The 25884-nt window shown below is 49.9% G+C and overlaps 1 protein-coding gene across 3 annotated transcripts; it reads right to left on the reverse strand.

Annotated features, from left to right (window-relative positions):
- Nucleotides 1-1996: 1996 nt before the first annotated feature.
- On the reverse strand, nucleotides 1997-18117 carry LOC131672906 (axin). Of its 3 annotated transcripts, none has more exons than XM_058950441.1 (11): nucleotides 17853-18117; nucleotides 7442-7600; nucleotides 6972-7356; nucleotides 6557-6891; nucleotides 6235-6481; nucleotides 5951-6112; nucleotides 5350-5631; nucleotides 4802-5265; nucleotides 4431-4717; nucleotides 4017-4306; nucleotides 1997-3908 (listed from the first exon to the last, which is right to left on the reverse strand). In XM_058950441.1, the coding sequence occupies exons 2-11, from the start codon at nucleotides 7506-7508 to the stop codon at nucleotides 3782-3784; spliced, it is 2646 nt and encodes an 881-aa protein (XP_058806424.1). In that variant the 5' UTR covers nucleotides 7509-7600; nucleotides 17853-18117; the 3' UTR covers nucleotides 1997-3781. The 3 variants fall into 3 exon arrangements, with proteins under 3 accessions (XP_058806424.1, XP_058806425.1, XP_058806426.1); XM_058950442.1 differs by lacking the exon at nucleotides 17853-18117 and adding an exon at nucleotides 8966-9074; XM_058950443.1 differs by lacking the exon at nucleotides 5951-6112.
- Between the last annotated feature and the right edge of the window lie 7767 nt (nucleotides 18118-25884).

Genomic DNA, 25884 nt, shown 5'->3' on the forward strand with positions numbered 1-25884 from the left:
CCGTGCGCTGCCGTCGACGTAACGAACACGCGGCGAAGATCTTGGTGCTTGCCGCTGCGGTCGCGGCACGTGCCTCGGCGGCGAACGGAGCAAGCAACGGAGCTACGGATGGATCGGTCGATCGAGTTAGCGCGACAAGCGCGTCCGAGCGAGCGAGTAACCGCGATCGGCGCGGCCGCGTCGGCGGACGCAGGGGATCGCCGGTAAGCACGCGTGCAGCCGCACTGGCGCAGATGCGTCCTTTACCTAATTTTCGCCGTCGACATCTGCGACCAAGGACCAGGTGCGCTTACTCGCGATCCACCGTCGTAATCCGAGAGCGTCGCTCGGCGATCGATCGCGCCGCGCTCGCCTCCGTTTTTCTCGAGCATTGTTCGGCGCGTCTTACGCCTAATCTCTCGGCCGACGAAGCACACGCACGGAGCAGCTCCGTAATGAGCTTCCCGGGCGCGCGCGTGACTCGCTCAGACGATAAACCATTCGCCGCCTCCTTCGTTTCTTTTATCATTCTAATTTCTCGATCGTTACGCGCCTTTGGTTATGCCGACGCAAACACGTTTTCTTTGATAAGCGCGCGTACGCTCGCAGCCCGTGTTCCGAGGCCGGGAGCCCGCGATCATCGTGCACCTCGACGCCCGTCGATCGGTAACGTCCGCGCGAGACATTGACCGCGCGCGACCGTCAATGTCAAGAATTAAAATTTATATCGCGAGGCCAACGGCACTCGGAGCGCGCGCCTACCTGCGAGAGCCGTGCGCGGGTTGCGTAAGCTTCGGAGCGCCAACTGGTTCTCTTCGACCATCCAGCTTCGCCCGAATGGTCCTCGGAATGGGAGAACGACCACGCACGATCGCTTTGTCCAAGTTTCCAGCTGTCGCTCGGCCGGGCGGCTATCTCGTCTCGTGCGCGAGAAAAGCGCGCGACCTACAAGCTTGTAAATCATCATCAAGGACGCCGCGAGTCTTTTACGCTTGTAAAAATCGTAAATTCGTCACAACGAAAAACAGGTTACGGCAACACGTGCTCCCCTGGAGCTTAGAGTCTCGGCCAAAGGAAAAAAAACTTCCTTAGTTTATTCACGGTGAATCACCGACCCCATTGCGGCAAGGAAGTTTCTTTTTTTTTGTCGTAGAAATATCACGTGGAGCTGATCGCGTGAAATTTCCGTGAAGCTACCGGATGATTTAAGCGTCAGTTCGGCTGAAGATCGTCGCTACTTCTTTTCACGACTGTCTCCTCACTGCGCATTCTTAACGAGGCGATATTTTAGCTCTCGCCGAATTCAGATGTCGGAAGATTGCGATCTTTGTTTGCTGTTCGACGGCTGGAGAGCGTGCGAACGAATCCAACGAAATAGTAAGGTGCACGGGCTGGCAGACCGCTGGAAAATACTCGTCGCGTTGTCGAAAAGAAAACGCACCTTTCGCGCGTTCGGCATCCACAAAACGTAATCCAAGATTTTACGTTCGTCTATCGTCGCTGCGGCTTGGAAAAGTCGCGCCGTCGAACGTACGCGAGATCCAAGAAAACAAAAAAAAAACAAAAAAAAAAAGAACGAAAAAAAAAACAAAAAATAGAACGGCAATGCACTCTTACGCAAGATTCCTTAAGAAAATCAAGTGATCAGGCGTAGTTTAAGTTCATTGTTGACGAGTGGCCGTTTTCTTTTTCTTTTATTTTTCCGCCGCGTGTCTCACTGCGAAAGCACGCGACACTCGTTGTGTCAATAAACCCGATTAATTTAAAGCGCAGCGCGATTAAAGCCACAGTGGCGCGCGCGCGTTTTGACCAATAATTCGTGTGATGTCATCGTATCGCACTGCGCGAGCAGCGTGTGTTTGCATTTCGCCGACCGAGTCGAAAAATACCACGAGACCGGCGGCACGTGCACAATCGCCGCGTAAACATTGTCGCTCCGAGCGAGCGTGGAAGGAGTTGATGAAGAATTGCTGCGAGGCATAGAATAAATAATAACATTTATTTGATTGATTAATAAACAAAAGATGCGGTTGTATGTTAACCCGTTGTTTGTTTAGCACGTCATTATTTAGAAGCTACTCGTATAAAATTACTTACAATATCAATTAAAACTTGCATCGTTTTTCGTTCAAGGGTGGGAAATCCAAGGGTTTCTTTATCAACATATGGATTGTTTTTTCGTTATGTACAAAGTCGTTGCTTAGAGTGAAAATTGCGTTATTATTATTATTCTCAATGCTTTCTTGATATACAATAATAATAATTAGGGGAGGAAGGGTGGTACAGGAACAATCGATAATTAAAAAAATTAATCGTATAATCAAGATGTAGAGTAATATAAAAAGTCGCTATGCATTTCTTTTGTACAGGTGAGAAACGTAAGATAAAAACTAAACGCTTTTTGTTTTTATTTTTGTACAAATGTATATAAAGAAAGAAACGCGCTGTTTCAACACGATAAAAGTCTTTTTTATACAGTTTACTCCTCCGTGAAACAATCTCTTTTTCTCATCTAAAATAATACTAGGTACAAAAATCGTTACGCAATACCATTTTCTTTCTCTTTCTCTTCGTTCGTCTTTACATAAATGAAAAGAAAAGAAAAGAAAACTCAACTGAGAGAACGGAACGCACAGCCGCGTACTTGAAAAAGGCACATATCGCATCAAACCATTGAGTTGTTACTCCAGTCACTAAATCCTGCAAATTTTCATTAATAATTTAATCTTCTTTGTGGCATATAAAAAAGCTTCCTATCGATCACGTTTTACAAACAAACATTATGACTAGAGTGACAACTCGACGATCGTGTGTTTCATTTTGTTCATTGATTTGTTCATGAAAGAATGCGTTATCGGTTCATTATTTTACATAAAAAGACGCGGCACGATTTTCGTCGATATGACTCTCCCCTCAAACTCACACTGTGTGTGTGTGTGTGTGTATGTATATATATGTGTATATATATATATATATATATATTACATATTATATATAACTTAGATAATGTATGTATATATAATATACATAATTTCTATAACCTTATCGACTAAAACCATTTTTTTTGTCACTTCCTTGTATAATTCTTTTTTTCCCTATATCAAATCTAGGCAGACCTCGATAAGGCGATTAACTACTTAGGCTTTTCTGTTCAGTCGGTCAAAGACGATTAATTGTAAATAAGTCTTTCGAGAGGGGAGAAAAATAAAACGTCGATTGAGGCCTTCGGCTTTCTTGCGACTCAGTAACGGAGCTTTATCGCAAATATATTTTTCGGTCATATTATAATAATTATATACATTTTTTTCTACGAAGCTTTCGATATAAATACTTTTGTTTTTCTATATGAGGAAAGCAAGTTAAAACTGTCAACGGTTTTATACTGTTTCAACATCTATCCTTAATTTCTAAAAGAGATGATTATTTTAGTGTCAATGTTCTAATACTACTATTGATAATACTCGACATGGAGTATTTTTTAACAAACATTATATCATTTAAAGATTCAAAATTTTCTGACGATGTATGACAATTGTACAAATGTTTGTAAACAAAAAGTTTTTAGCCCATGTAGGCATCCAAAAAGTAAAAGTATCTCAATCAAAAGCTTCGTTTAACACTTCGTTTTCTCGAATAAAAAAAGTCGTTAAAAAAATCCGGTAAGTGATAACGAGCAAGTAATTAACCCCTTGCTATCTCTCGTTGAGGGAAGCACGCGCTTTCTCTACACACGTCGTTTTATCAACGATCAATGCAGAAAAGCGAATGATAAGGAGGAAGTTTACACAGCGGGGAAGTCGGTTCATTCAAGCGCCTTAACTTGGGCCATAATTTTGCCCTCCCATAATGGCAATACCTCGCTATCGTCGGTTATCTCTTCCTGTATAACTTGCATGTCCAAGTCTTCACATTCGGTCTTGAAGAAGTACCTAAGAAGAATTCAAAACATGATTGGTATTTCGCTATTACGTACTTATAAATAATATAAATACTTGTGAATTTCAAGTATCAAAAGAACAATATCAATTAATATTTACCTATAGCTGCCTTTCTTCGGAAGAACGTCCTTGAACTGCTTCAATGTTACATTATAACCGGAAATCTTGGTCCTGTAGGGCACCTTCTCGTCGCAAAAGCTGAACACGACAGTGGTGAAGTCACTTGGAACTTCTTGCTTGCCTTCTCGCCTAAGAGTAGACTGATTGCTTGCAGTACTTGTTTGAACCGACGTAGGCATCGATTCACCAGGATAACGCTGCTGTTTACCACGATTCTGTTCATATTGTTCGTATTCTAGTCGCCTTTTGGCTTCCTCCAACTGCGTCGCCTGTGACACGAAATATAAATATTGTTTAGGTCAGTTATTTTTTAAAGCATATGCAAAAAATCAGGTCACGTCAAATTATACAGAATTGTTCAACAGATAAGATTCTTTAGTAATGGTTACTAACCGTATGCGGTTGCGGAAGGAGAGGCATACCCGGATCACCAATGAACGGCTGCTGTGGCGAGTTGGCGAATTTTTTGTTGCGGTTGAGCTTGTTGACGTTCATCGTTTCTGCCTTAACGCCACTCACACAACTGCCCTCTTTTTTGTACAAGCTAATTAAACGATCTTTGTATGCTGCCGACGTTGCATCACTTATTACCGAGACACCACTGTCTGTCAGTTCGGTCATGGATTTTTTCGTCGCTGACGATCGTTGGGCGTCCAGTCTTCTGTACCTCTGATCTTGACCTGCAATTTTATAAAAATGTCCTATTTGTATTTTTGTAATATTTCAGAAATCTTATAATAAGCGTTATAAGAATAATACCTTACCTTGCAAGTACAGATCCTGAGTGTGCAAAGAATCCGCGTAATCAGACGGCACGGATTTGCTCTTGGGCAGATGCGAGCCCAAACTACTCATACTACCAGCGTTATATATCTCGCTGGGCTCTTGGAAGTCATGCACATTGCCACTGTCACCAGAGAACGTTGAGAATACATCTTTCTCTTTTCGCTGACTTCGATAGGACGGTGGTCTCGACGGATAGACTTGCGGTTGAGGTGAAATTTGCGATTGACGACGGCATTTGTCAGGTGATCGTGGTCTGGGAGAAGCGAGTTTAGGTGATCGCGATGGCGTTAGGTCTGACCAAACTCTAGAAACATGTTGATCGAGAATCGCTTGATCGCTGTCCTCCTCAACTTGCAGCTTCTCGCGCAGCGCATCAGCTAAACTACGAGCAGGGGCAACAGTTTGAGGAACGACGGTGCTTAATGTGTCACACGTGATATCGCTAGAAAGAAAAGCGTTGATCGTTAGCGTCATTTAAGCCTTTGTAAAAAAAATTGTTATTTCTGTTTGAAATTCGTAAACTTACCTGAAACCAGTGGAAGAAGCAGCATCGACCTCCTTGAGTTTTCTATCGAGTGTCTCCTCGTTATCCCTGTCGCGCTTCACCCGTTCGAGCTTCTCAATGAGAAGTTTGGCGAATTCTACAGGGTTCTTCGGTTGCGTTTGCTCGCGCGTTACTCGTTGCGTCCTCGGAATTATCGTTTCGTGAATGTCGGTTTCGCGATTGACCATTGCCGATTTCTTCATCTGCTGGCTGTGCCGAAGAAACTGTTTACGCGTAGAGCGCCTCGCTATCGATGCACTATCACTGTTGTTTTCATTAAAAAAATAGTAATAAATAAATAAAAATAAGAGTCAAACATTTATTTAGTTCATAATTCATAACCTGTAAAGAGTTTTAACGGCAACAAGATAGTTGACAATCAACTGAATTTATTAAAATGTTTGAGTGACTATTATTAGACAGTTGAGCAATTAAGCTTTAAGCATTCATATGATATGATTTTAAGGAACTTGTTCAATCGCTCAAAACAGTAAACAACAACATCGATGTAAATGGTGCATAAAAAAACAATGTAAAATAATGAATAAGATGAAAAATTAAAAAAAATTAAAATTAAACTTACAGTGACGCATCAGTGAGCGACAAATTGTCAGACTCGGTGCGAGCGTCGCTGCTGAGGCTTTGCAGTTCTGAATCCTGTCTTGAGACAGGATTATACGAAGAGTACTGTGGACGCCTCTGCATCGCCGCATGATAGGGACTAGCTCCGGGTTGCAGGTAAATGCTACATTTGTGCGTAGGACACAAACATAAGCACACAAATAAACGAAAACAAAAATAAATAACAACGAAAAAAAAAAAGTTGTGTTGGTGTACGTGGTAGATGTCGTGTATCGAATAACTCACCCAGCATAGGCCTCGGGTTTAGGCCTGACCTCGAAGGCCCTAAACTGCTGTGTGGCCATGAGCATGTCTTTGGTCAGTCTCATCGAAGGCTCTCCTTGCTTGTTATAATCAGTCGTGGAAACGCTCGATTGCGATCCGTGATGATGATGTAGCACTGGTTGCTGAGGATTGTGATGATGTTGATGATACGAATGCTGTGACTGATGATGGTGGTGCGACGGATGATGATGCTGTGGGGTCAGTTCGCCTAAAAGTTGCAAAATACTCAGGGATTAATATTCGAAGCGATCGAAAAGTGACCGAATGGCGAAGGGAAACGTACTGTCTTCGTGCACAGTAGGCAGTGGATTAGCAGAGCAGGAAACAGAAGGCTCGTCCGGCGAGCTCGGGCACTCTTTGTCGTCCTCGTGCTCGGCATCATCGAGAGCACTGTTAGCAGCGTTGACTGCTTCTTCAGCAGATTGACACCAGCGCACGTATTGCAGATATACGTCGGAGCGCAGGAAATTGGGATGTGCCGTCTCCTTGAGCAGTCTCTCGACTTCCTTCTGCGCCAAGTCGAACATACGCTTGTCGGACTGGCCATCACGATAGCGTCGCGTCAGCTCCTTCCGTACGTCGTCTGGCACCGCTAGCTGTTGACGTTGATGGAAGAATCTGCGGAAATAGTCAAATCGGAGTCAGTCGTAGAACGAGGCTGGGCAGCTTGGGAGATGAACAATCAAAGACAGACGCACCTTCTGATGAGAACCTTAATAATGGCAGTGAGTTTGTTCGGGTCGCGTTCCTCTTTGAGGCCCTCGCACGCAAACCAGAACGACAACGCGTAGATGTGTCCTTCTTGATGTAGGTAGTGTTCAAACAACTCGAGTCCCTTGGGATCCTCGAGCAACGCGTGCAAGCTTCGCGACCATTGCAAACAAGCGAGCTGCTGGGCGCAACTGCTATTGTTGCCACACGACGACGAGGATGACTCTGCTGCTGATCGTTCCATGACGACGACGCGGTCACTGCGACCCTCCGGCTCGTAGCCAAGTGGCGCGCAGCTGGCATCGCAACTTGAACGCCTCGCTTGCGGATCCTTCGACCTGCTACTGCTGATCTTTACTTCCCCTTCCTCACCTGGAAGACAGTTTCATTTTTCCATAACTCTTAGTATTGCTCATTTTCTTACGTTTTTGTAACCTCGACGTTTTAATCAACCTACCAGGAACAGGGGGCCTGGGAGAATTTTCGTTGAAAAGGCGTTCGCTGGGTGGTTGAGGCCCACTCATTCTATCTGTCGCGACAAGCGCGTGCTGCTGACCTTTCTATGCTGAACTTCGATACAAGGTGCCACTTATTACTGGTCATGGCTAATTTCAACCTGTAAGCAAAATGAATACAAGCTATTTAGTTGTTATTCTCAATTATTCGGCGGAAATAATGTTTTCATAAATTTTTTAACAGTGCACTATGTGGAAACAATTATAAAATACACTTTCAATTGATTAAAGGTAAAAATGTGCCAGCAAGTTCCTTTGTTCACAACAGAGCAAAAATTGAAAAGAATGGAGAATGGAACATGTAATTATTCATATGAAAAGTCAAATCATCCATATTCCAGTGTGCTTTATTGATCAGCCTTTCATATAATAGTGTACAGCGGTTGCTACGGAGCATAGAACAAAGAACGTTCCAGAGTAGTGGATCGATAGAGCTCAACTCAGTGCTTCACCATGACTCATGTACCAATTACGGAAGCTGGAGAGTCCATTTTTCTGACTGCTGGCATTGGAGAAGAGAGAGAGAGAGAGAGAGAGAGAGAGAGAGAGAGAGAGAGAGAGAGAGAGAGAAAAGAGGGGTTGAACTGTTCTGCGCATCCAAACCTCCTTCTGGCTTCTTACCCTCCAACTTGCCAAGGCTCCCTGGCAGTGCACTGCGCAGCAGCTTTTGTGGTCTGCGATATTGATCGGAGGCAAGCCTGGAAAGCGAAGTATGCCTTCCAGCTAGGAGAAAAATATAAAACCCTCGACGAATCGATAGGGCGTATACGAGTATATCTGTCTATAGAATGGAAGCATCACTATTAATTTTTCTTTTTTATCCTCCAGTTATGAAAGGAAGGAAAAAAATTAGAAATGCTATCCTAACAGCCTGAAAAAACATTCCATTGTCCCACTTAAATGATGCCTATTGTTAGCAAAGGGTCTATAGAAATATGATTCTATAATCAGGATGTAGAAACCGATGTGGTTTAGTCTGTACGTCATGGTCTATGCTCTATTCATAAAAAGTTTATCTAACTGAACAGTAGTATTAAATATTAACATTTATTTTGCAAAAAGATAACTACAGACTGAAAAAATGTAAAGTTAAAATCAAACATCAATAAAAGTTTAGACAAGTGAGCAAAAATCATAACTCCTCATTCTATTTCTAGCTAGCTCTTTCATAAAAATGCAAATTAAAGAGGTTGAAATTCATCAAGACACTTGTGTTTTGAAATCTGACCTTTGAGTGTCTAAGTGTAAGTGGAAAGAGAGAAAACAAGAGAAAAAAACTGCATAGGAAAAACCAAAGCATTAGGGGAAGAGAAAAGATATACACTGATTTACTCTTTCTGTTACACACACACACACATACACACACGCGCGCGCGCGCGTGCACAGACCATATATGAAAAGCTGTCATAATGAATCATCTTAGTTGAGCGCATTCATACCTGAGTCTAAGAGCCTAGCGTACATACCATTTTGATATAGACAGCCCCACAGGGCAGAATTTCTTTATTTTTTTTCTCTATATATTTCAGCACACACGTACTCCTTTTGAAATGGAAGCTATTATTATGAAACCACTAAAAAATTTAATAGAGCCTAAATATAGGATTTCATTTGCTTTGTTAAACTGCAACAACGCAACGCACTAGCTGGCTTGCAGCTAAAAGCAAACTGAACTAAGCGTGGCGTCCTGGCCAGGACTGATGCTGGATCGACGCACATACATATAGACATTGGGGTGGCACAGCGTTTGGAGGAGGGGTCGATATACCCTGGACTCCTACCACTTGCAGATTGTGCTCGCTGACATTTGTACGCTGGTTGGTCAGAATTCATAGCTAAAATACTCAAGTATCTTTCTAGCTAGAATGCTACAAAAAATGTTTTGCTGACATGATCGCTTTACCTAATTGTAATTTTGTGTCTTAAAACCTATGCACATAATGTTCTGATTGTATAGAATAATAGCAACCTCTTAAGCACATTTAGCCTGGTTATTGATCTGTTCTTTTGTGAATATAGAATAGACTATCTGTTTCATACTACAAGGAATAGATTAACGAGTATTATGAGATGCTGTAAATTTTATGAAAGGTTTACTTTTGTTTTAGATCTTATCAAATTTCCTAGTTCAATAAACATTGAGTTGATGAATTAAAATTAAATTTATTAAATAATTATATCAAAGTAGAGCTTCTATTCATTTTAATAAGAAATTTTATTGCATCACTAAAATTACTATAAAAGGAACAATGTTAAATAGAACATATAGTTTTTACTGATGAAAGCAATTATTAACTACATTTATAAAATTATAGAGTACTGAGTGGATGATAAATGAAAAAATAAGTCTTACTCCTACTGAGTTAACCTCAAAGTATAAGCAACACTCACGTGGTCAATCCAGTTGATGTTTACAAAGCAAAAACACTTTAATTTAAAACGAATAACAAATGATTAAATTGTACGCAATTTCTAATTTGCAATTGCAAACATAAAACTAAAAGAATAAGTTTTAGGCTCGGCAGAATACTGTAGGATAGAAATAACAAACGTAAACAATAAGACGAATGGATAGACAAATGATAAAGTTGAGAAATTTGGGGTAGAACACACAGCCATTGATTTATTTAGCAAATTTTTACACAGAGATTAAAAGATGTAGTTACAGCAAAAAACTGAATGAGAACTTTAAAAAAATAGACAATTACGAGCTTTGCAAAACAATGCTAAACAAAAGAAATTCAGAAAGTGAACGGAAAGAAAGCAAACGCGCGATATAAAAAAATAAAAAGATAAGGAAAAAATGGAAGGAGTAGTTAAAAATATAGAAGGGATGGCGCATAGATGGCGCACCAAAGCGCGTTACAGTGTTCCTTCCGTTTTAGTATATTTTTGTCTGTTTTTTTACCGCAAGAGCCGAGGCCGAGAAAAGGTCTTTTGCACTTTTAATTGACGCCCAGACGACAAAACAATCAAGTGCGTAATACGCTACAGAGGAAACTTTGACAGTGATTACCGAGTTTGAAAAAAAGTCAACAGAAAAGTAAAAAGGTTTCTTTTCTTTTTTATTTTTTTTTTAAACAGTGGAATTCTACGAGCTGTCCTAAGTATCGTTTCCTTCTTGGTGTAACATTATGAAATAAGTTAAATTCACAATGCAGTACACTGCATAACCCATTCGTGATATTCTTTTCAATGAAATTTGAAAACGGGCAAAACCAACGGAAAGTGTGTAAGAGAAAAAATAAGGTTTCTTCGCCTGTCTCTCCGGCGACACAAACATATAAAAATAGCAGGAATCCTCGTAAAATGCAAAAAGGAGAGGAGAGAATCTGCTCTCTCGCGCCATCGAAACCAGATTTCATTCGAATGGTTTCTTGAAACTCGCGAGCTCTTTCGCATATCTCTTTCTTCTCGCGTGGTTGGAATAAAAACGCCATTAAAAGAGATATCGAAAAGAGGCGCGCGTAAGCGAGAGTGTGAAAAATATAAGACGAGCTTGTGGAATGTGTCGACGCAGCCGAAAATATTCTGCGGGGGTGGTGTGCAGTGCGCGTGTATGCTTTGGAGCGATAGCCGAGCATATATTGAAAAATCCCACTTGTAGAGAAGAGCCTCACGGGGAATGCGCAGTGACATTTTTATTGGGAAATTGTGATGAAATTTGATACTCGACGACAAATAAGCGCGCGCGCGCGAAGCCTTTATTTGTTTGGTCGACGCGCCGCGGGGTTACAGTTTCACTTCTCGGTAATAAGTCTTTCCGCGAAGTCGAGAGGATGTACGTGAGTCAGCCGCGAGTATTATTTTACCGGAACTAGGGTTGGCTATTGTTTGACGCATTTCTTTCGAGAATAAAACAAAGTCGTCTCGTGACGAAAGTCGGCGACTGTGCAGCCGCAGTCGATAAGAAGACGAGACGAAACGGCAGACAATCTTACCGCCATCGTACGAGTGCCGGTAAGCTTCGAAACCAACCCCCCGACAATGGGCATTTCATCCCTCTTGTGTGCGCTCTCGAGGAGAAGGCTGGCGGTGCTCGATAATGCGCCTACCGCGATAACTTGTTCTGCCGCGCAGCCCCCTTTTACCGACCGACTATCCGATCGATTAGTCAGGCTAAGTGCGCGTGCTTTAATTCGGTAATTTATCGATTTTACTTTTTCCCCCCTGTTCTTTTCTTAATTTTACTGGAATTATTAGGCTGGAAAATCTCGTAAGCGAAGTCCTACATAATCCTTAATTAATTTAACCTTCAATCGTTCAACTTCTCGTTTGTCGCAGACAGTGAGAGTTTTATTCGTCTAGCGTAACAACGTTAAAATCGACAAAAAACATTTCAAAATCGAAAACAAAACTAGAAGTACAAAAGATTAAAATGGTGAAAGGTTAAATCGCGTCACATGAATGAAGTCTCTCACTCAAAGTTTGCAGTACGAGAGAGAGAGAGAGAGAGAGGTAGAGAGCTGTCGAGTGGCATTCTTACATGAGGCTACTAGTTTTTCAGGGCAGCGGCCTCTCTCCGCGGCTTGTCTTTTTTTCTAGCCGTGTCGACCCTCCCTTCTGCTACTCGCACGCACCATAACTTCCGTCTTCCCTTGCGCCACGAGATTGATGCCCCGGCTATCGAATTCGCGCATCTGCAATTAGTCATGGAAGCGGCCTTGATCGCGCTCTTCCTCGACGTTATCTTTAATGATTTTCCCCTCCTTCTCCTCCTCCCATTAATTGGACGCGGCGCGCATCGGATGGCGCCGGTCGCTCGACGTCGGGCTTTTTGCTCGGCGCGCGCCCGAGTGTTTTTCTTTTTACGCGAGGAGAGAGAGAGAGAGAGAGAGAAAGAGAGACCAATCGGCTCCGCTGAAATTGCCGCCGCTCGGTGCCTCGATCGCGCGGCGAATCCGTGAAATTGGACGTTATTACAGTGACAATTAAATATCGGCTCGCGGCAGCCGCGCGAGAGGAGCGCGCGGAGCGGGCGGCGCGCGGCTCGGTGAGATAATGAATGGGCGAGCCTCGCGCGAGGAACAAAGCGCCGACAAATCAAAAGCGCGCTCTCCGCGCTCGCCGTTCCACGGATAAAAAGTAAAAGTGCGCGCGCGCTCCTCTTCGCCTGAAAATCGGAGGCGCGAGCGAGCCCTCAAGCGCCGCTCCAGTTTCTCGACCTTGACGCCGACGGGAGCGAGGCTCGTCCTCGAAACTCGGGTCGAAGAGTGGCGGTGTCGCGGCCGAGACGAACGCAATCTTTCCGAGAAGCCTCGGGAAACGTGCTCCTTTCGCGCGCGCGTCGGTAAGATACGAGCGCGCCTCGCACGATCGTCAGCCGAATCAATCCGCGCGACGCGCTTACCGCAATCGTGTGTCGCGGCGGCGAGAGCCGAGTTCCGATACTCGGAACGAAGGGCGGACGCGCGCGCGCCGCCGGTCGTAAATCGCCATCGAGCAGCTGCCCCCGCGCGAGTGGTATATCCGCCCACGAGAGTGGCCGGCGCTCGAGGAGCGATTTCCCGGCGGGGCGCGCGCGCGCTATCGGGAAGCCGCGAGAGACCAGTTCCTTCCACGGCTAATCTTCGCATTGTCGGTCGGAGCAAGAAAGAGCGCGCGGGAACGGAGGAGCGAGAGAGCAAAGCTACGGAGCAGAAGCAGAAGGAGAAGAAGAAGCGGCGCGCCGCCATCTCTCTTTCTCTCTCTCTCTCTCTCGGCGTAGGTACGCTCGCCGCGGCCTGGCTCAAAAAGAAGTCCGCCGCGCGCCGCTCGGCATACACAACGGGCGAGCGTGCGCGAGATGGGTCGGCAGAGAACAGAGGAAAGCCGGAGCGAGCGAGACGGACGCAAACAGGATTGCCCGCGAGAGGCGGCGGAGAGTGGGAAGCTGGAGAAAAACGCAGAAGGAGCAAGGCGAGCGACGCCGGCAGAGAGAGAGAGAGAGAGAGACACGCGAAGGAGAGGCTGGCGGCGGCGGCGGCGGCGCCGCTTGATGTGCAGCGGGTCCGTAATTACAGGTTTTCGGAACGCCTCGGCCGACCAGCAGAAAAAGAGCGGCCTTCCCCCCGCAGCGAGTATGCTAACGGGTGTTCCCAGAGCGAAGAGCCGCTCGGCTGGCCGTGCGCGCGCGCGCGCGGGCGCTCATTCTGTGCCGCTGCATGGGGTCCCCGCGCGCGGCTTCGCTCCGAGGGACACGCAAAACCGTGAAATCTCGACGCAGCGTCAACACTGGCCCGCGAGCGTGCCAACCTTGCGTCGCTCTCCTCGAGCTCGTCCGCGATCGACGCGACGAGGCCTCTCGTCCGCTTGGCGTTCCAGCTTGATCGGGAGCGATTCCACGGCTCCCGGATAGAGGAGCGCGCGTCGGGACTAAAAACCGACCAAAGCGTTGCTCAGGGGCGCGGAGCAATGCCTTCAAAGAAAGGAAAGAGAGAAAGAGAGAGAGAGAGAGAGAAAGAAGAAAGCGATGATCGACGATATCCCGTGCCGACCCGCATTTGAAGTTCCATTAAGGAGAAAAATAACGTTCACGAGCGCTAAACGCCGCGTCTCGGGGGACTGCCTTTCTTTTAATTGGCGCGCGGCGCTGCGGAGTCCCTCGCTCGAGATGCCCAACGTTTATTAATTCGCGCGCGCGGCCCGAGCTCCCACCATCCACCCACCCGTCCCCCTCGCTCCGCGACAACAGGCCCGCAGGCCCAAATTCCTCGAGACGCGTCGCGGCCCCACCGAGCTTTTCCCCAGCCACGGCGGTTCGCGCTCGTGGAAATGGTGCGCGCCCGCGCGAGCGACGCGCAGCCCGAGCTTCCAAGAAGGACCGCTACCTGCTCGCCTCTCCTTTTCTCCGCTCTCCCTCGCTCCTCCACGCGCTCGCGGATCCGGAGATTCGGCGTAACAGGAGCCCCCGCGCGCACCGACGCTTTTATCGAGGGACGAGGGCCAGAGGGGAGAGGAGGGATTATCGTCGCCACTCGTACGTGGGAATCGCCCGGCGAGGGGCGCGTCGTTCCGCGTATGGCTGGCAGAGCTTCTAGGATACACAATGCGTGCGGTCCGCGTGGCATTGTCGCGACGCGAGCTCGCTCTCGTCTATTAGCGACGCGCGACCACGTCGCGACGAGCCGCGCTTTGTCCGCGAGCGGACTCGGGACGCACGTGAGCGACGAGGCCTGGCCGGTCTCGGAACGGAGCGGAAGGCCGCGCGCGCGCACTCTCGATCGCCGAGCTGCGCCGATTCCAAGCGGGTCGAATACCCAGCGACCCGTCCCGACGAAATTCCATCTTCCCGCGGCTCACCTTTTTGCGCTGGCCTATCTATCGGTCGGTTGGCGCGCGACGGGTCGCGTATCCAAAATTCGAAGCCCGCGGTCGTGCACAGCTGACGGCTGAGGCGAGCTTGGAACTAGACCAAATCTCGTTCGTCGCCGGGAGCCGCGACTAGCACTAGAAAACGACGACAACCGGAAGCTACGGCGAGAGGCTCTATTTAAAGCCCTTCGCTTCGCTGTGTCGCGCGTGGAAACGTCTGCAATGTGTTGCTCGGATAAGACGCCGAATTCCAGAATCCGATGACGCGGAGTGCATTAACCGCGTGCGCGCGCTCACGAGAGAAAGAGAGAGCGTTCAATCACGGTAAACACGACTCCTGTTGCTTTGCAATTGGAGCTCGCTCGGCGAGCAAAGAGTACCGCGCGCTGGAGGTTTCTCGCGGTCAAGCGCGCGAAACGCTCGGCGCTTACCCCCCCCCCCCCCCCCCCCCCCCACCGAAGAGCCTAAATTACGCGCGAGATACGCCGTGCGATAACGCATTCCGTCCAGTTTAGGCCGCGAGCCGGCGATAAAAGGAGAGAGAAAGAGAGAAGCAGCGGAAGAGATATCGCGAGGCAACAGCGAGACGAGGGATAACGGGCGAGCGCACGGGTTCGTTTGATCCGAGCCGCGCGCGGGGAATTTTCATACCGGTTATCCTGTCGCGCGGCGCGAAGGTCACGAAGCTGTGGCGCGACGCCAGAGCCGCGCTCTCTCTCTCTCTCTCTCTCTCTTTCTCTCTGTTGAGTGCGTGGGTCGCCGCGGACGAGAGAAAACTCGTCGGGTACGCGCCGTGCCGGAAACCACCCACGTCGTGTATCCCCGATCTCGGATCTCTAGGACGCGCGCGCGTATTTCGGCCGGCGCTTTCAATTTGGGGCCCCCCGCCGCCTCCGTCCCCGCCGCGTATCACGTCCCCGACATCTATTTCCTATTTATGTGGCGCTCGCTGAGTGAGCCACGAGCACATAACGCGCCATGAAAAACCGCCGAGGTCGCGCTTGGGCATGAAACGCGCGGCTATGTTATCGCGTCGTCGCACGTGCTGCGGCACGGTCGCAAGATTTCCGCGCCTGCCGGACATCGGACTCGTGAAACGCGCTCGGATATCCTTTGAATTTCGACGGCGAGGCAAAAGTTAGCTAGGGAAGATTATTATTATTTTTCATTCTTTCGCCCACCGACCAACGCCCGCGAATGCCGATTCGGAGGAATCGCGCGACGCAATAAGCCGGTTTTAGCGTGCATTTTCGCACTCATCGGGAATGCGACTGCGGCCTGAATTTTGCCGCTGGCATAAGCGGGACATTCGAAAAACGCGGCGGTGTCGCACAAAAAGCGGAGGTCGATCAGGGCGAGCGCACCAGCGATTCGAAAGCAGCGCGTTCGAACGTAAATCCATTAAAGAGGAAACCCGCTCCCGGGTTATCAAATTTCCGCGTGCAATCAAATTAGGACACCTCTTCGAAACAGAGTTCATTCGAAGCTAAACATCGCAAGCCAAATGAAATTTGACAGTCTTTAACCTCCACGTCTGTTCTCTCTCTCTCTCTCGCTCTCTCATTGCTATCAATGATCCTAGTGGGTTTGCCACCGCCCAACGTACATAACAACCCTCTAGTGGGAAAGATCAAAGGGAGCGGAGGAAAAAGCCACCGCGCAGAAACAAAGCGGGGTGCGGCGCCGAAAACACGAGAGCGAGATCGCCGCCGTCGTCGCTGCTCTCTCGCTGCAGCGGTCCCGCGGCAAAGAAAAATCATAACCCCCAATCGAGAGGGAATCGCACGTGGCACGAGGCTCCGAATACTCCCACGGACAAAAGCGCGTCGAAGTCAAAGGACGTCAAGTTTGCGTTTCGAGCGTCCCGTCGCGCGGGGCTTTTTCCCTTTCTTGCGCTTTCGGCTCGGGACCACGGTCGACGCTGTCTTTCCTCCAATGGAGCTTTCAGTGAGACACGGAGAGCCTGTTGCACGCGCGCGCGCGAGTCGCCGAAATACTCGCCGAGAGGAGAAAAAACAACGCGGCGAGACTCCGGACGATCAAACGGCGCGCGCCTTCTATTTATAAATCGAAGCCCGGTTATTAATTGACTCGGTGTTCCTGGCGCGCGCGTGCGCGTCACCAGCCGTCCGATTTCGAAATCCCGATCGACCGAACTGCGCGCCGCGTTGGCCAATTTTTTCGCTCCGCGACGTCCCTTTCCAATCGCTCCCGATCCCACGAAGAATCTCCGAATAGAAACGGCGATCCCCCTTTCCCTTTCCATTTCGAAAGCGCGTTCGAAATTCGTACTCGACGAGCTTTCATGAATGAGCGCACGCACACACAACAATGCAAATCGAATCAGCGCCGGCACAATATGTGTAACTTGCCGCTGCGCTCGAGCGAGGAGGGGGAGCGACATCAAAGTCAAGCCGAAGGTGCGGGTCTCGCCCGCTATGGGTGCAGTTATCGCGTCCGCTTAGATCGTAATAAGCTGGCAGACGACGTGTGACTTGCCCGTCAAATCGGACGAACGGGAGAGGAAAAAGAAGGAAAAAAACCACTTGTCTTTGCTCGCTCCATTATCCGCGAATCTGTCCTCGTGGGTTATGCAATAACACGAACAATGTACAGCCCAGCGAAGTAAAAAAAAATAAAGACAATGAAGCGAAATACGTGGTAGCGTAAAAGAAGGAGCTCGTAGGCAAAAAGAGAAAGCGTCGACGACGAAGTAGGCGCGCGGCGTGGATATAAATTGTCGGCGAGGGCATTGTGTTTCTCGCCCGTATACGCGCAATATGAAAGTCCGTCTTGTTATAAGAAAGAGAGAGAGAGAGAGAGAGAGAGAGAGAGAGAGAGAGAGAGAGAGGGAGAGAGAATCCTTCGACCTTATTAATAAACCGTCCCAGGCTTCGAGTGAAACTTCTTCCTCGCCGACAGACTCATTAATCCGCGTTTCTCCTCTCTCATTAGTACTCGGGAATGCGACGTTCAAGAGGCAGGCTATTCGAAGGAGGAACGAAAGAAGCAACGGCAACAACGAAGAAAGTCTCGATAATCAGATATGTGTGTGTATACCTCTTGGGCTCGTTCAATTGCTCGTACGGCGAGTGGTCGCATATTCAAGATATAAGACCATTAGCAAAGAGGCTGGCTCACGCTCGCCGTGGCTACCGGCTCGTCATCAAAGCGCTTCGCCGACGCAGCTGCCGACCGCTTATGGGAAACATATCTGGCGCACAACCTAACCTCACTTTTGCGCGCTAGCTCGCGCGGCACGGCACTCTCGCGGCACCAAGCGAGCCTCACTCCGCGGGGCTTTTCCACGACGACTGTGAGCGCGTAGCGCGCTCGCCGTTCGGCTCGGCGCGCGGACTTTTCCCCCCTCTCCCGCGCGCCCCGAAAAGCCCCGGCGCTGCGGCGTTGTGTCGGCGCCACTTCAAAGGCGATTTTATGATTCCCTGAAGAGAGAGAGAGAAAGAGAAAGAAAGAGAGAGAGAGAGAGAAAGAGAAAGAGAGAGAGGCCTTACGGATATCTCCGGCGGTGGTGGGGAAAAACGCTTGTGTCCTTCTGCCGCGCTGCTCTCACAGTGCGCGCGCGAGAGAGAGCCGTTCTACGTAGCTGGCTGTGATCGCGCCGCAACTGAACTCTCAGCGCGCGCGGCTGAGCCTACGGTTGACCATAAGCGCGAGCGAGAGAGAGAGAACCAGCTGTCGCTTCCCTTTCTCCCGTCGCCAGCGAACCCAACTCTCCTCGTCCTTCTCTCTCCTTTGCGCTTGCCGGCTGTTTTCTCTCTTTCTCACTCTTCATCATTCACGAACGCCGCCGCCGCCGCCGCCGCCGCCGCCGCCGCCGCCGCCGCTGCCGTGTTTTCTTATACCACACACTACTCGTCCGAATTTCGAGCAACGGGGGAGAGAGAGAGCTGTGTGCACACGAGAAAAAGCTTAGCGCACCAGGTATACGTCTGCGCTTCTGAGACTCGCGATCTGCTCTCGGTTCGGACTTTTAAAAAAGTTTTTAAATTCCTCGGGGTTTCTCCGACGCCGACGAGACGATTGATCGAAATTCCTTCTTCTTCTGCTTCTTTTTTTCTATCTTCCTTTCCTTTTTTTTTCTTTCCTTCGATTGGCTGCGTTGCTCAACGTATATAATTACAGACGGAACGCGACCATCACGACGAAGATCGAAACGACGATAAGCCTCGATTTTTAGTCGCGCGCGCTCCGATTCCGAGGGCGAGATTGATCGATGCAAATCGGCGAAGATCAACAAATCGAGAGGAGCGAGGGCGCTCGATTGGCCGTGCGGCGACCCACACCCGAGCGAGCAGGCGCGAGGTAGTGGCGTCTCTTGCGCAACGTCCAAGACGCGATGGAAAAACGAGAGCGATAAAAAGAGAGAAAGAAAAGAAACGAGGAGCGCGGCGCGCGTTTGCAGCAATTAACGAAATTAAAAAAAAAATGTCGGCGAATTCCGAGAATATTACGGGACAGGCTGATGGCGAGCGGCGTCAAAAGATTACGCCGTCGGTAGCGGAAAAGCCGCGCGCGCGCAACTTTCATGATCAGCGAGTCGACGCCGAGAGAAAGAGAGAGAGAGAGAGTCGCAATTAGCTTCGCGCGCATCATCGCGTTCGCGCGGCGATGCGCTCGCGAGGGCACCGCTGGAAAATTTAATAATCGCCGCAGCGATTTTTGCGTCACGGTCCCCAACTCCCCACTACGGGCATCGTTTCGTCATCGTCGCTCCTATCGAGCGAAAAAAAATCCAATCTCCCCTAATACATATTCCATCGCGCGAGAGACCACGGAGAGCGAGAGAGAGAGAGAGAGTGCATCGAGGCGCGTAAACTGCGCTGGTCCCGATCCAAGTCTCGACAGCAGAAGTAAACGGAATAGAGACGCTTGTCTGAGGCACATTCAATCTTTTTGGAATGGAGCCCAAAGGCTGCAGCACGCCTACGTTTATATAGTTGCACGCGTGCGCCAGGTGTGCCGCTGCTGTTGAGGACAGACGACGGGGCGAGAGGGAGAGCGAGCAGGTTGGTGGGGGCCGAGGAGGAGCAGGAAGAAGACCAAAGAGCTTTGCCGCCGCTACGCTCCAGGTGGATTAATTACGTACGACGACTGCGTCAAGTGCCGGCGAGGTCTCTTTCATCTGCGCGTCTGCGCGACTCGCCGAATTAGACCTATGTCGCGGCGCGCCGCGGAAGCTCCGTCCGTCTCGCGCGACGAGATGCGTCCGATAGCGCGGCCGGCGAATTGCGCGACGTCAGAGAGAGAGAGAGAGAGAGAGAGGAAAGTCGGGCCGCGCAAGGTCGCGCCGTTAATCCGTCAATAATTAGCCGCCGACGGCGAAACATCAAAGCGTCGCGCGGTGGCGCTCGGTCTTCCTTCTCGCCCCGCGCTCGACAGATAAAACGCTCTTATCGTGAGAAAAGACCAAAGAGTGAAATTAGAGCGGCGGTGGGGAGAGAGGCGGCCCGGTTCCTTTGATCCGCCGCCGACACATGCGGCGCGATTTAATGCTCAGCCTGTATAATAAACACCGCGGCGGCACTAAGTCGCCTATAATTTCTCCCCCCCCCCCCCTCTCCCGCCCGGCTTACGCGTACGCGCAACGGTTTAAATTATATGTTAAAGCACGCGCGCTCGCGACTAATAGCGTCGTTCGTTAACGGGACTTCGCGCGCGGACCCCGCGGGGAGCGAGTTTTTCGCTCTCTCTGCTTTTTTTCTCTCTCGTCTTCGCGCGACCGCGGAAGGCTTCTCTCCTTGCCGCGGGGTCGAGGAATCGAAGTGCGTTATCAAGAATTCACCGAGTCGCGCCTCTCGCGGTCGTGAATCATTTAAGCGCCACGGCTGCCGCTGCCGCCGCCGTTGAACGCAGCCACACAGCGCGCACGCCGAGATTCTGGTTCTCCGCCCGACAGCGGCCTCCGCTCGGATTATTTGTCATTCGCATTGAAATCGAAGAAAGGAGAGAAGGCCTTTAAGGGAGAGATTAAAGGTGAGCGCGTAAAATTTTTTCCTTTTTTTTTTTTTGAAAGCTCGAGTGCGTTAAAGGAGGGGAGAGAGAGAGCTGAGGACAGGCTTCGAGCAGAGTAAAACTTCAAAGGACTCTTTGATGGTTTCCGCTGCGAGAGAGATCGCGATAAGCTGCTCTGCCTTGGCATTATACGCGTGGAGAACCAGTTTTTCGAAGGCGCGCCAACGTATACACGCGCGCGCGGCGCGGACGTAATTAAATGCGCGCCGGGAAAAATTGCTGTAAGGGAAATGTGAAATTAATGACGACGATCGAGAGAGCCAGGTGAGGCGCATGCACGAACTTCAAACGGACGGCGCCGCGCGCGGAGGAAGCGACAACCAAATACGGCGGGTTCTGATGAATTATTAATCAAACATTTAAGTCCCCGCCGGCCGTCTGCCTTCCGCGCGCTTCTTTTCTTATTCATTCGTGTCAGGGCTATTTTGGCAATGCGTAGGATGGCCCGCGGGCCTCTCTCTGTTCCATCGAACGCTTTTTTTTCCGCCAAGCTGCCGGGGCTCTCTCTCTCTCGATTATTCGGTAACCACGTCGCCGACGAGGCGTTTTCCGAGCGGCCGCGCAGGCGATCCTCGACGGGGCCCTTCGGGAAGAGGCGGCGCGCGTGCGCTAATCGCCGATCCCCGAGGAAACGGCGGCAGGCAGCGTCCCGTTGCGCTCTTTGATGATCGCCGGGACTGGGCGCACTCGAAAACGAAAGTCGCGCGCGAGCGGGGCGCGTTAAGACGTCACAGCGCGACAAATTGACGCGCGACGGCTGCAACAATGGCGCACAGTCCGTCGGCGCTCGTTCCTTTCATCTCTTTTCACGCGTATTTGCGCCGAGTGTAGGTAGCGCAGCGGTGGGGGCCCAGGCTTTGCCTCCCCCCGCCCCGGTCCGCGTGTAAACATACGCGTGCAAAAGGATGAAAAGAAGCCGCCGCCGTCCGAGAGCAGGAAGGACCCGGGCGCGCTCTTATCAATCGACGCCAGCTGCCGTGTACGCGGCTCATTAGGCCGTTCGAGAAATGTCAATTAAATCGAGGGGAGACGGATGATTAATCGCGCGGTCGCGGCGGCTTTTCCGTGCTCCTCCGCCGGGAAGACGCCGCAGAGTGCAGAGATGATTACAAGGCGCGAAGCGACAGTGAATGATTACAGAGCTTCTTTCTTTTCTCTCGCTATCGACTTTTGTGCGAGCGCGCGCGAGGAGAGGATCGCCGCCCGGCGGGATACGTGTGATTACGCGAGGCGAGCGTTTAGGCATTTCCGAGTCGATTCGCCCGCACTGTACTTACGCGCAATCGTCAATTTGGCTTCCTTTGGGAGGGAGGGCTGCGCCGTCCCGGCCCGTCACGGATTTCGAACGTGACGCGCGCGACCAATGCTCCCCTCCCGGAGGGCGACCCGAGTCGTTTATCCACCTTGCGTGGAAAATGCACGTCCCCCCTGCCTACCTTCCGAGAGTAGAGCACTCGATGCCGCTTGCCGGGGGCTTGCCGGAGCGCGCGCCGCGCGAGATCTCGCTGACAAGGTCGCGCGGACCGCGAAACCCAGCGACGACCCGACGCGCTCGGACGAGACGGCGTCTCGCGAGCGCAACAAGGTCAAAGCCGCGCGCGCGGTCGTGACTCAGGCGTGGCCAGTCGGGTCGGTTTCATCGGCTTTTCCTCTTTGCCGGCCGCTCGAGGAAAATAGCCCGAAATCAAACGGACAAAGACACCGCCGCGGCGCCTTTGACAATGAAGACACGCAGAGGCGCGCCTGCTGCTGCTGTCGTTGCTGCTGCTTTCTTTTATCTCTCTCGGCGCTTTGCTCCCCCCCACTACCCCTCCTCTCGACGCCCTAGTCTTTTTGTCTTTTCATTGCCGGCTGCTCAGTGGATTATTTTTGTTTGCTAGCGTTATGACCCCTCTCGTTCTTCTCTTTTCCCGACGAGCTACATCTCTCTCTCTCTCTCGCTTTCTCTCTCAGGAGAGTAATTAAAAATAGTGAATTGTTGGCTTCTTTTGATCTCCACGACTGACGGATACAGCTTCAAGGTGCACATAATTAAGCGCCTGAAAAGTTTCATTCATCGTGGGTAATTGCCGATTCTCGTTAGAGGAATCGGATGCGCTAGATTTATGTAGGTCGGCTTTGAGTCGCGCCGGGATTGAAAATAATCAAAACGAGCACGAGTCGAATTCGCGGGAGGAGGAGACAGCGAATCGAACGCCGGCGAGTCGATTTCCGAGCATTCGATTCGGACGCAGACGGTCGGTTTTAGAAAGCAGCAAGTTTCGCGGTGTGCAACCTCGCGCAGAGCCCGGCGCGCGCGTCTGCTCTTTTTTTTCTTTCTTTTTTTTTTTTTTTTTTTTTTTTTTGAAAGATTCAGCCTTGCAGCAAGCGAACCAGTAGCGAGCGCAGTATTTTCGTTTGATGTCTAGGCTACAGCGGCGCGCGGACTGAAAAGGCTCGGGCTTGCGTTTTTCTCACCAAAAGGATTTCTCTCTCTCACTCTCAGTTGGTATATTAGCCTTTGCCTTAATTAACGGCATGCGTGTATACGGAGAAAAAAACAGTCACCTATACGTTTGAATTATTGTTGCAGCTGCGACAAAAAAGTACGGGAAATCTTCGTAGACGGAGAAGGAGGACGAAGAAGAAGCCGCCGTCGCCAGATGGTTAGTGGTATTTTCACAAGGATTCCCGCGTATCCTGTCGGTAGAGTCTTTTTATGATCCATCGCGTCCACAACGTCGCGACGGCGAATTGCGGAAACGAGGAGATTATTTCGAGTTCCGGTGGGCCGGCTTAATATCGCTGGTCTGGCGAACGACGAGACTGGCCGTTTCCCGTTGGCGAGGGAGCTAAGCAAGGGAAAAGCTCGGTCAGGCCAATTAGCGCCGTACGTCCGCGAGTCCCCCTTGAAGAAGCGAGCGATCGACGATCCGACAACAGCAACACGTGTCGCATCCAAAGGACGATCAACGGCGAAAAGAAGAAAGCCCCGGCGAGAGAGAGAGAGATAAACGTTCGACTGAAGTTCAAGAGCGAGTGGAGATCGCCGTGCCGCGCGCGCGCGCGCGCGCACGCAGAGTGCACTCGAACGAGCCGCACCGGGGGAGAGACAAAGCTTCCTCGATATCAAAGCGAGTGGCAATCTGCGTCTCGCGCAATAACAATGCGCTTTTGACATTCCTCGGCTTTTATTCGGGAATTAATGCGGCACGTCAAGTGCGCCGCGCAAGCGCACGCGGCCCACCGCGCGTCTTAATTTTAGCCGCGAGACGTCTTTCCCAACGCGCGGGACTTCAAAAACATCAACCCCCTTGGATGCACAACCGCCTGCTTTTTATAAATAGATTATGACCTGCTTTTATTTGTCGGACGTGCCAGCAAATGTCCGTGCGACGCGGGCACGGCGATTCTTCTTTTTTTCGGAGGCGGTAGCCCGAGAGACATGGCTTCGGGCAGGCCAGGAGTCCATTGGTCCGGCGCGTCCGATCTAGCGAAATTCTTCTCGATTTCGCGATAGGTAATAAAAGTCTCGGCCACCCGCTCGACCTTCGATAGCTGTTTCACAGTCGACAGCCACTCGCGCGAAAAGCGAGCTCTCGAAAGTCGGCGGAGCTCTGGCTGGAAAGGTGCCGCGCCCCACATGTGCGCGTGCACACGCCGTTCTCGCGATCTGCATTTTTAATGCGACCATTTCCGCCCGTCCCTCCACCGACCGTCTCTCCTTCTTTTTTTTTTTTCCTTCTTTTTCCGTCGGGGTTCTATTGGAAGGTCAATTTTGCGATATCGATGTTTCCCCCTGCGCACCGTGCCGTCGAGGCCCCGTGCGTGAATGCGCGGCCTCCCGTCGATCGATTCCTCGCAGGAGCCAAATGGAGACATCGCGCAAAAATTATAACCTTGAAAACGAAAAGAAATCCTCGCCCTTTTTCGCCGTTTTTCTCATGCCCTTTGCGAGCGCGCGTCGTGCGTTCGCGCTCCGTGTGTTTTTTTCACTCTCGAGACTTGAAGCGCGAGCGCGCTCGCGGCCTTTCCCCCTTTTGATCTCTCTCTCGACAATTGGGGTGATTTGCGCAAGCTTCCCTGCAGGAGAAGACAGCAAAAAGAAAAAAAAAGAAAAAAGAAAAAGATCGCCGCTTTGTAACAACGCGCGAGTTCTCTTTGTCGCCGGCAGGACATTTATAATTCGTTGTTTTCGTGATTTACACTCGCGGCGAACCGCGAGAGAGCATTTTATCGGCTTATTATGCGTAATTTTTATTAGTCAATTACTTACGTCGACAATGAAAAAAGATAAGAATCGAGCAACGAAGCTTTCGATCCGGGCGAAATTTACGATTTGTCGGAGAAGACCGCTGAGCAGCGCCGATAAAGCAAAGAAGATCGATCTTTTTTATTTTTCTGCCGCCGACGCGTATCAAAGATTCAAATCCGACGCGCGCGCGTCAAAGCCAAATAAACGCGCGGACCAGACGCGCTCGGTTTAATTACGCTATAAAATTCGCTGTGTAATACAGCGAAACAAGTAAAATGACTAGTGTAAACGTGGCGCTCGTCGACGTCACAGTGACATGAATCCCGGCAAGGCTATCCTTTGAGGAAAAACAACGAGAATGCATTGAAAAACAAAACAAAACCAAAAATAGAGCGACGTTCGATCGAAAAGCGTACGCGCGATGCATCTCGCATGCATATTTATTTGTTATTTCATGCGCGCGCGCATGTCGAAATGCACGTTGAATATTTGCTTTTTGGTAGGACTTTCCCGACGATCATCAAAGCGACTCCCATCCGCTGGCTTTAGATGCATAATGCAGCACAAGTGCATTCAAAATTCAAACGTGATTTCCACACACGCACACACGCACACACGCACACACGCGAGCGCGCGCGCGCACACACACGGACACGTCTACTTGGATTAACCATTGGGTCGCGATAACCGTTAGTTTATTGGCGCAAGTCGCGCGTGAGCGAGTCGAAGATCAAAGGAGTCGAAAAGCCGCGCCGACGTCGCCGCGCGTTTCACGTTATAATTTTTCTTCCTCGTCTTTCACTTTCGCGAACATGCAGCTCCTTT

Source organism: Phymastichus coffea, unplaced genomic scaffold (genome assembly GCF_024137745.1).
Source record: "Phymastichus coffea isolate CEN01 unplaced genomic scaffold, Cenicafe_Pcof_1.1 PCOF00162, whole genome shotgun sequence".
Classification (NCBI taxonomy): Eukaryota; Metazoa; Arthropoda; class Insecta; order Hymenoptera; family Eulophidae; genus Phymastichus; species Phymastichus coffea.

Bases quoted from the DNA above. Each gene is read 5' to 3' on its own strand.
- LOC131672906 (XM_058950441.1), bottom strand. From the start codon at position 7,508: ATGAGTGGGCCTCAACCACCCAGCGAACGCCTTTTCAACGAAAATTCT. The intron at 4,718-4,801 runs GTAAGGTATTAT...ATAAAATTGCAG, and splicing joins TCAGGATCTGTACTTGCAAG to GTCAAGATCAGAGGTACAGA. The intron at 4,307-4,430 runs GTTAGTAACCAT...TTCGTGTCACAG, and splicing joins TCCTTCCGCAACCGCATACG to GCGACGCAGTTGGAGGAAGC.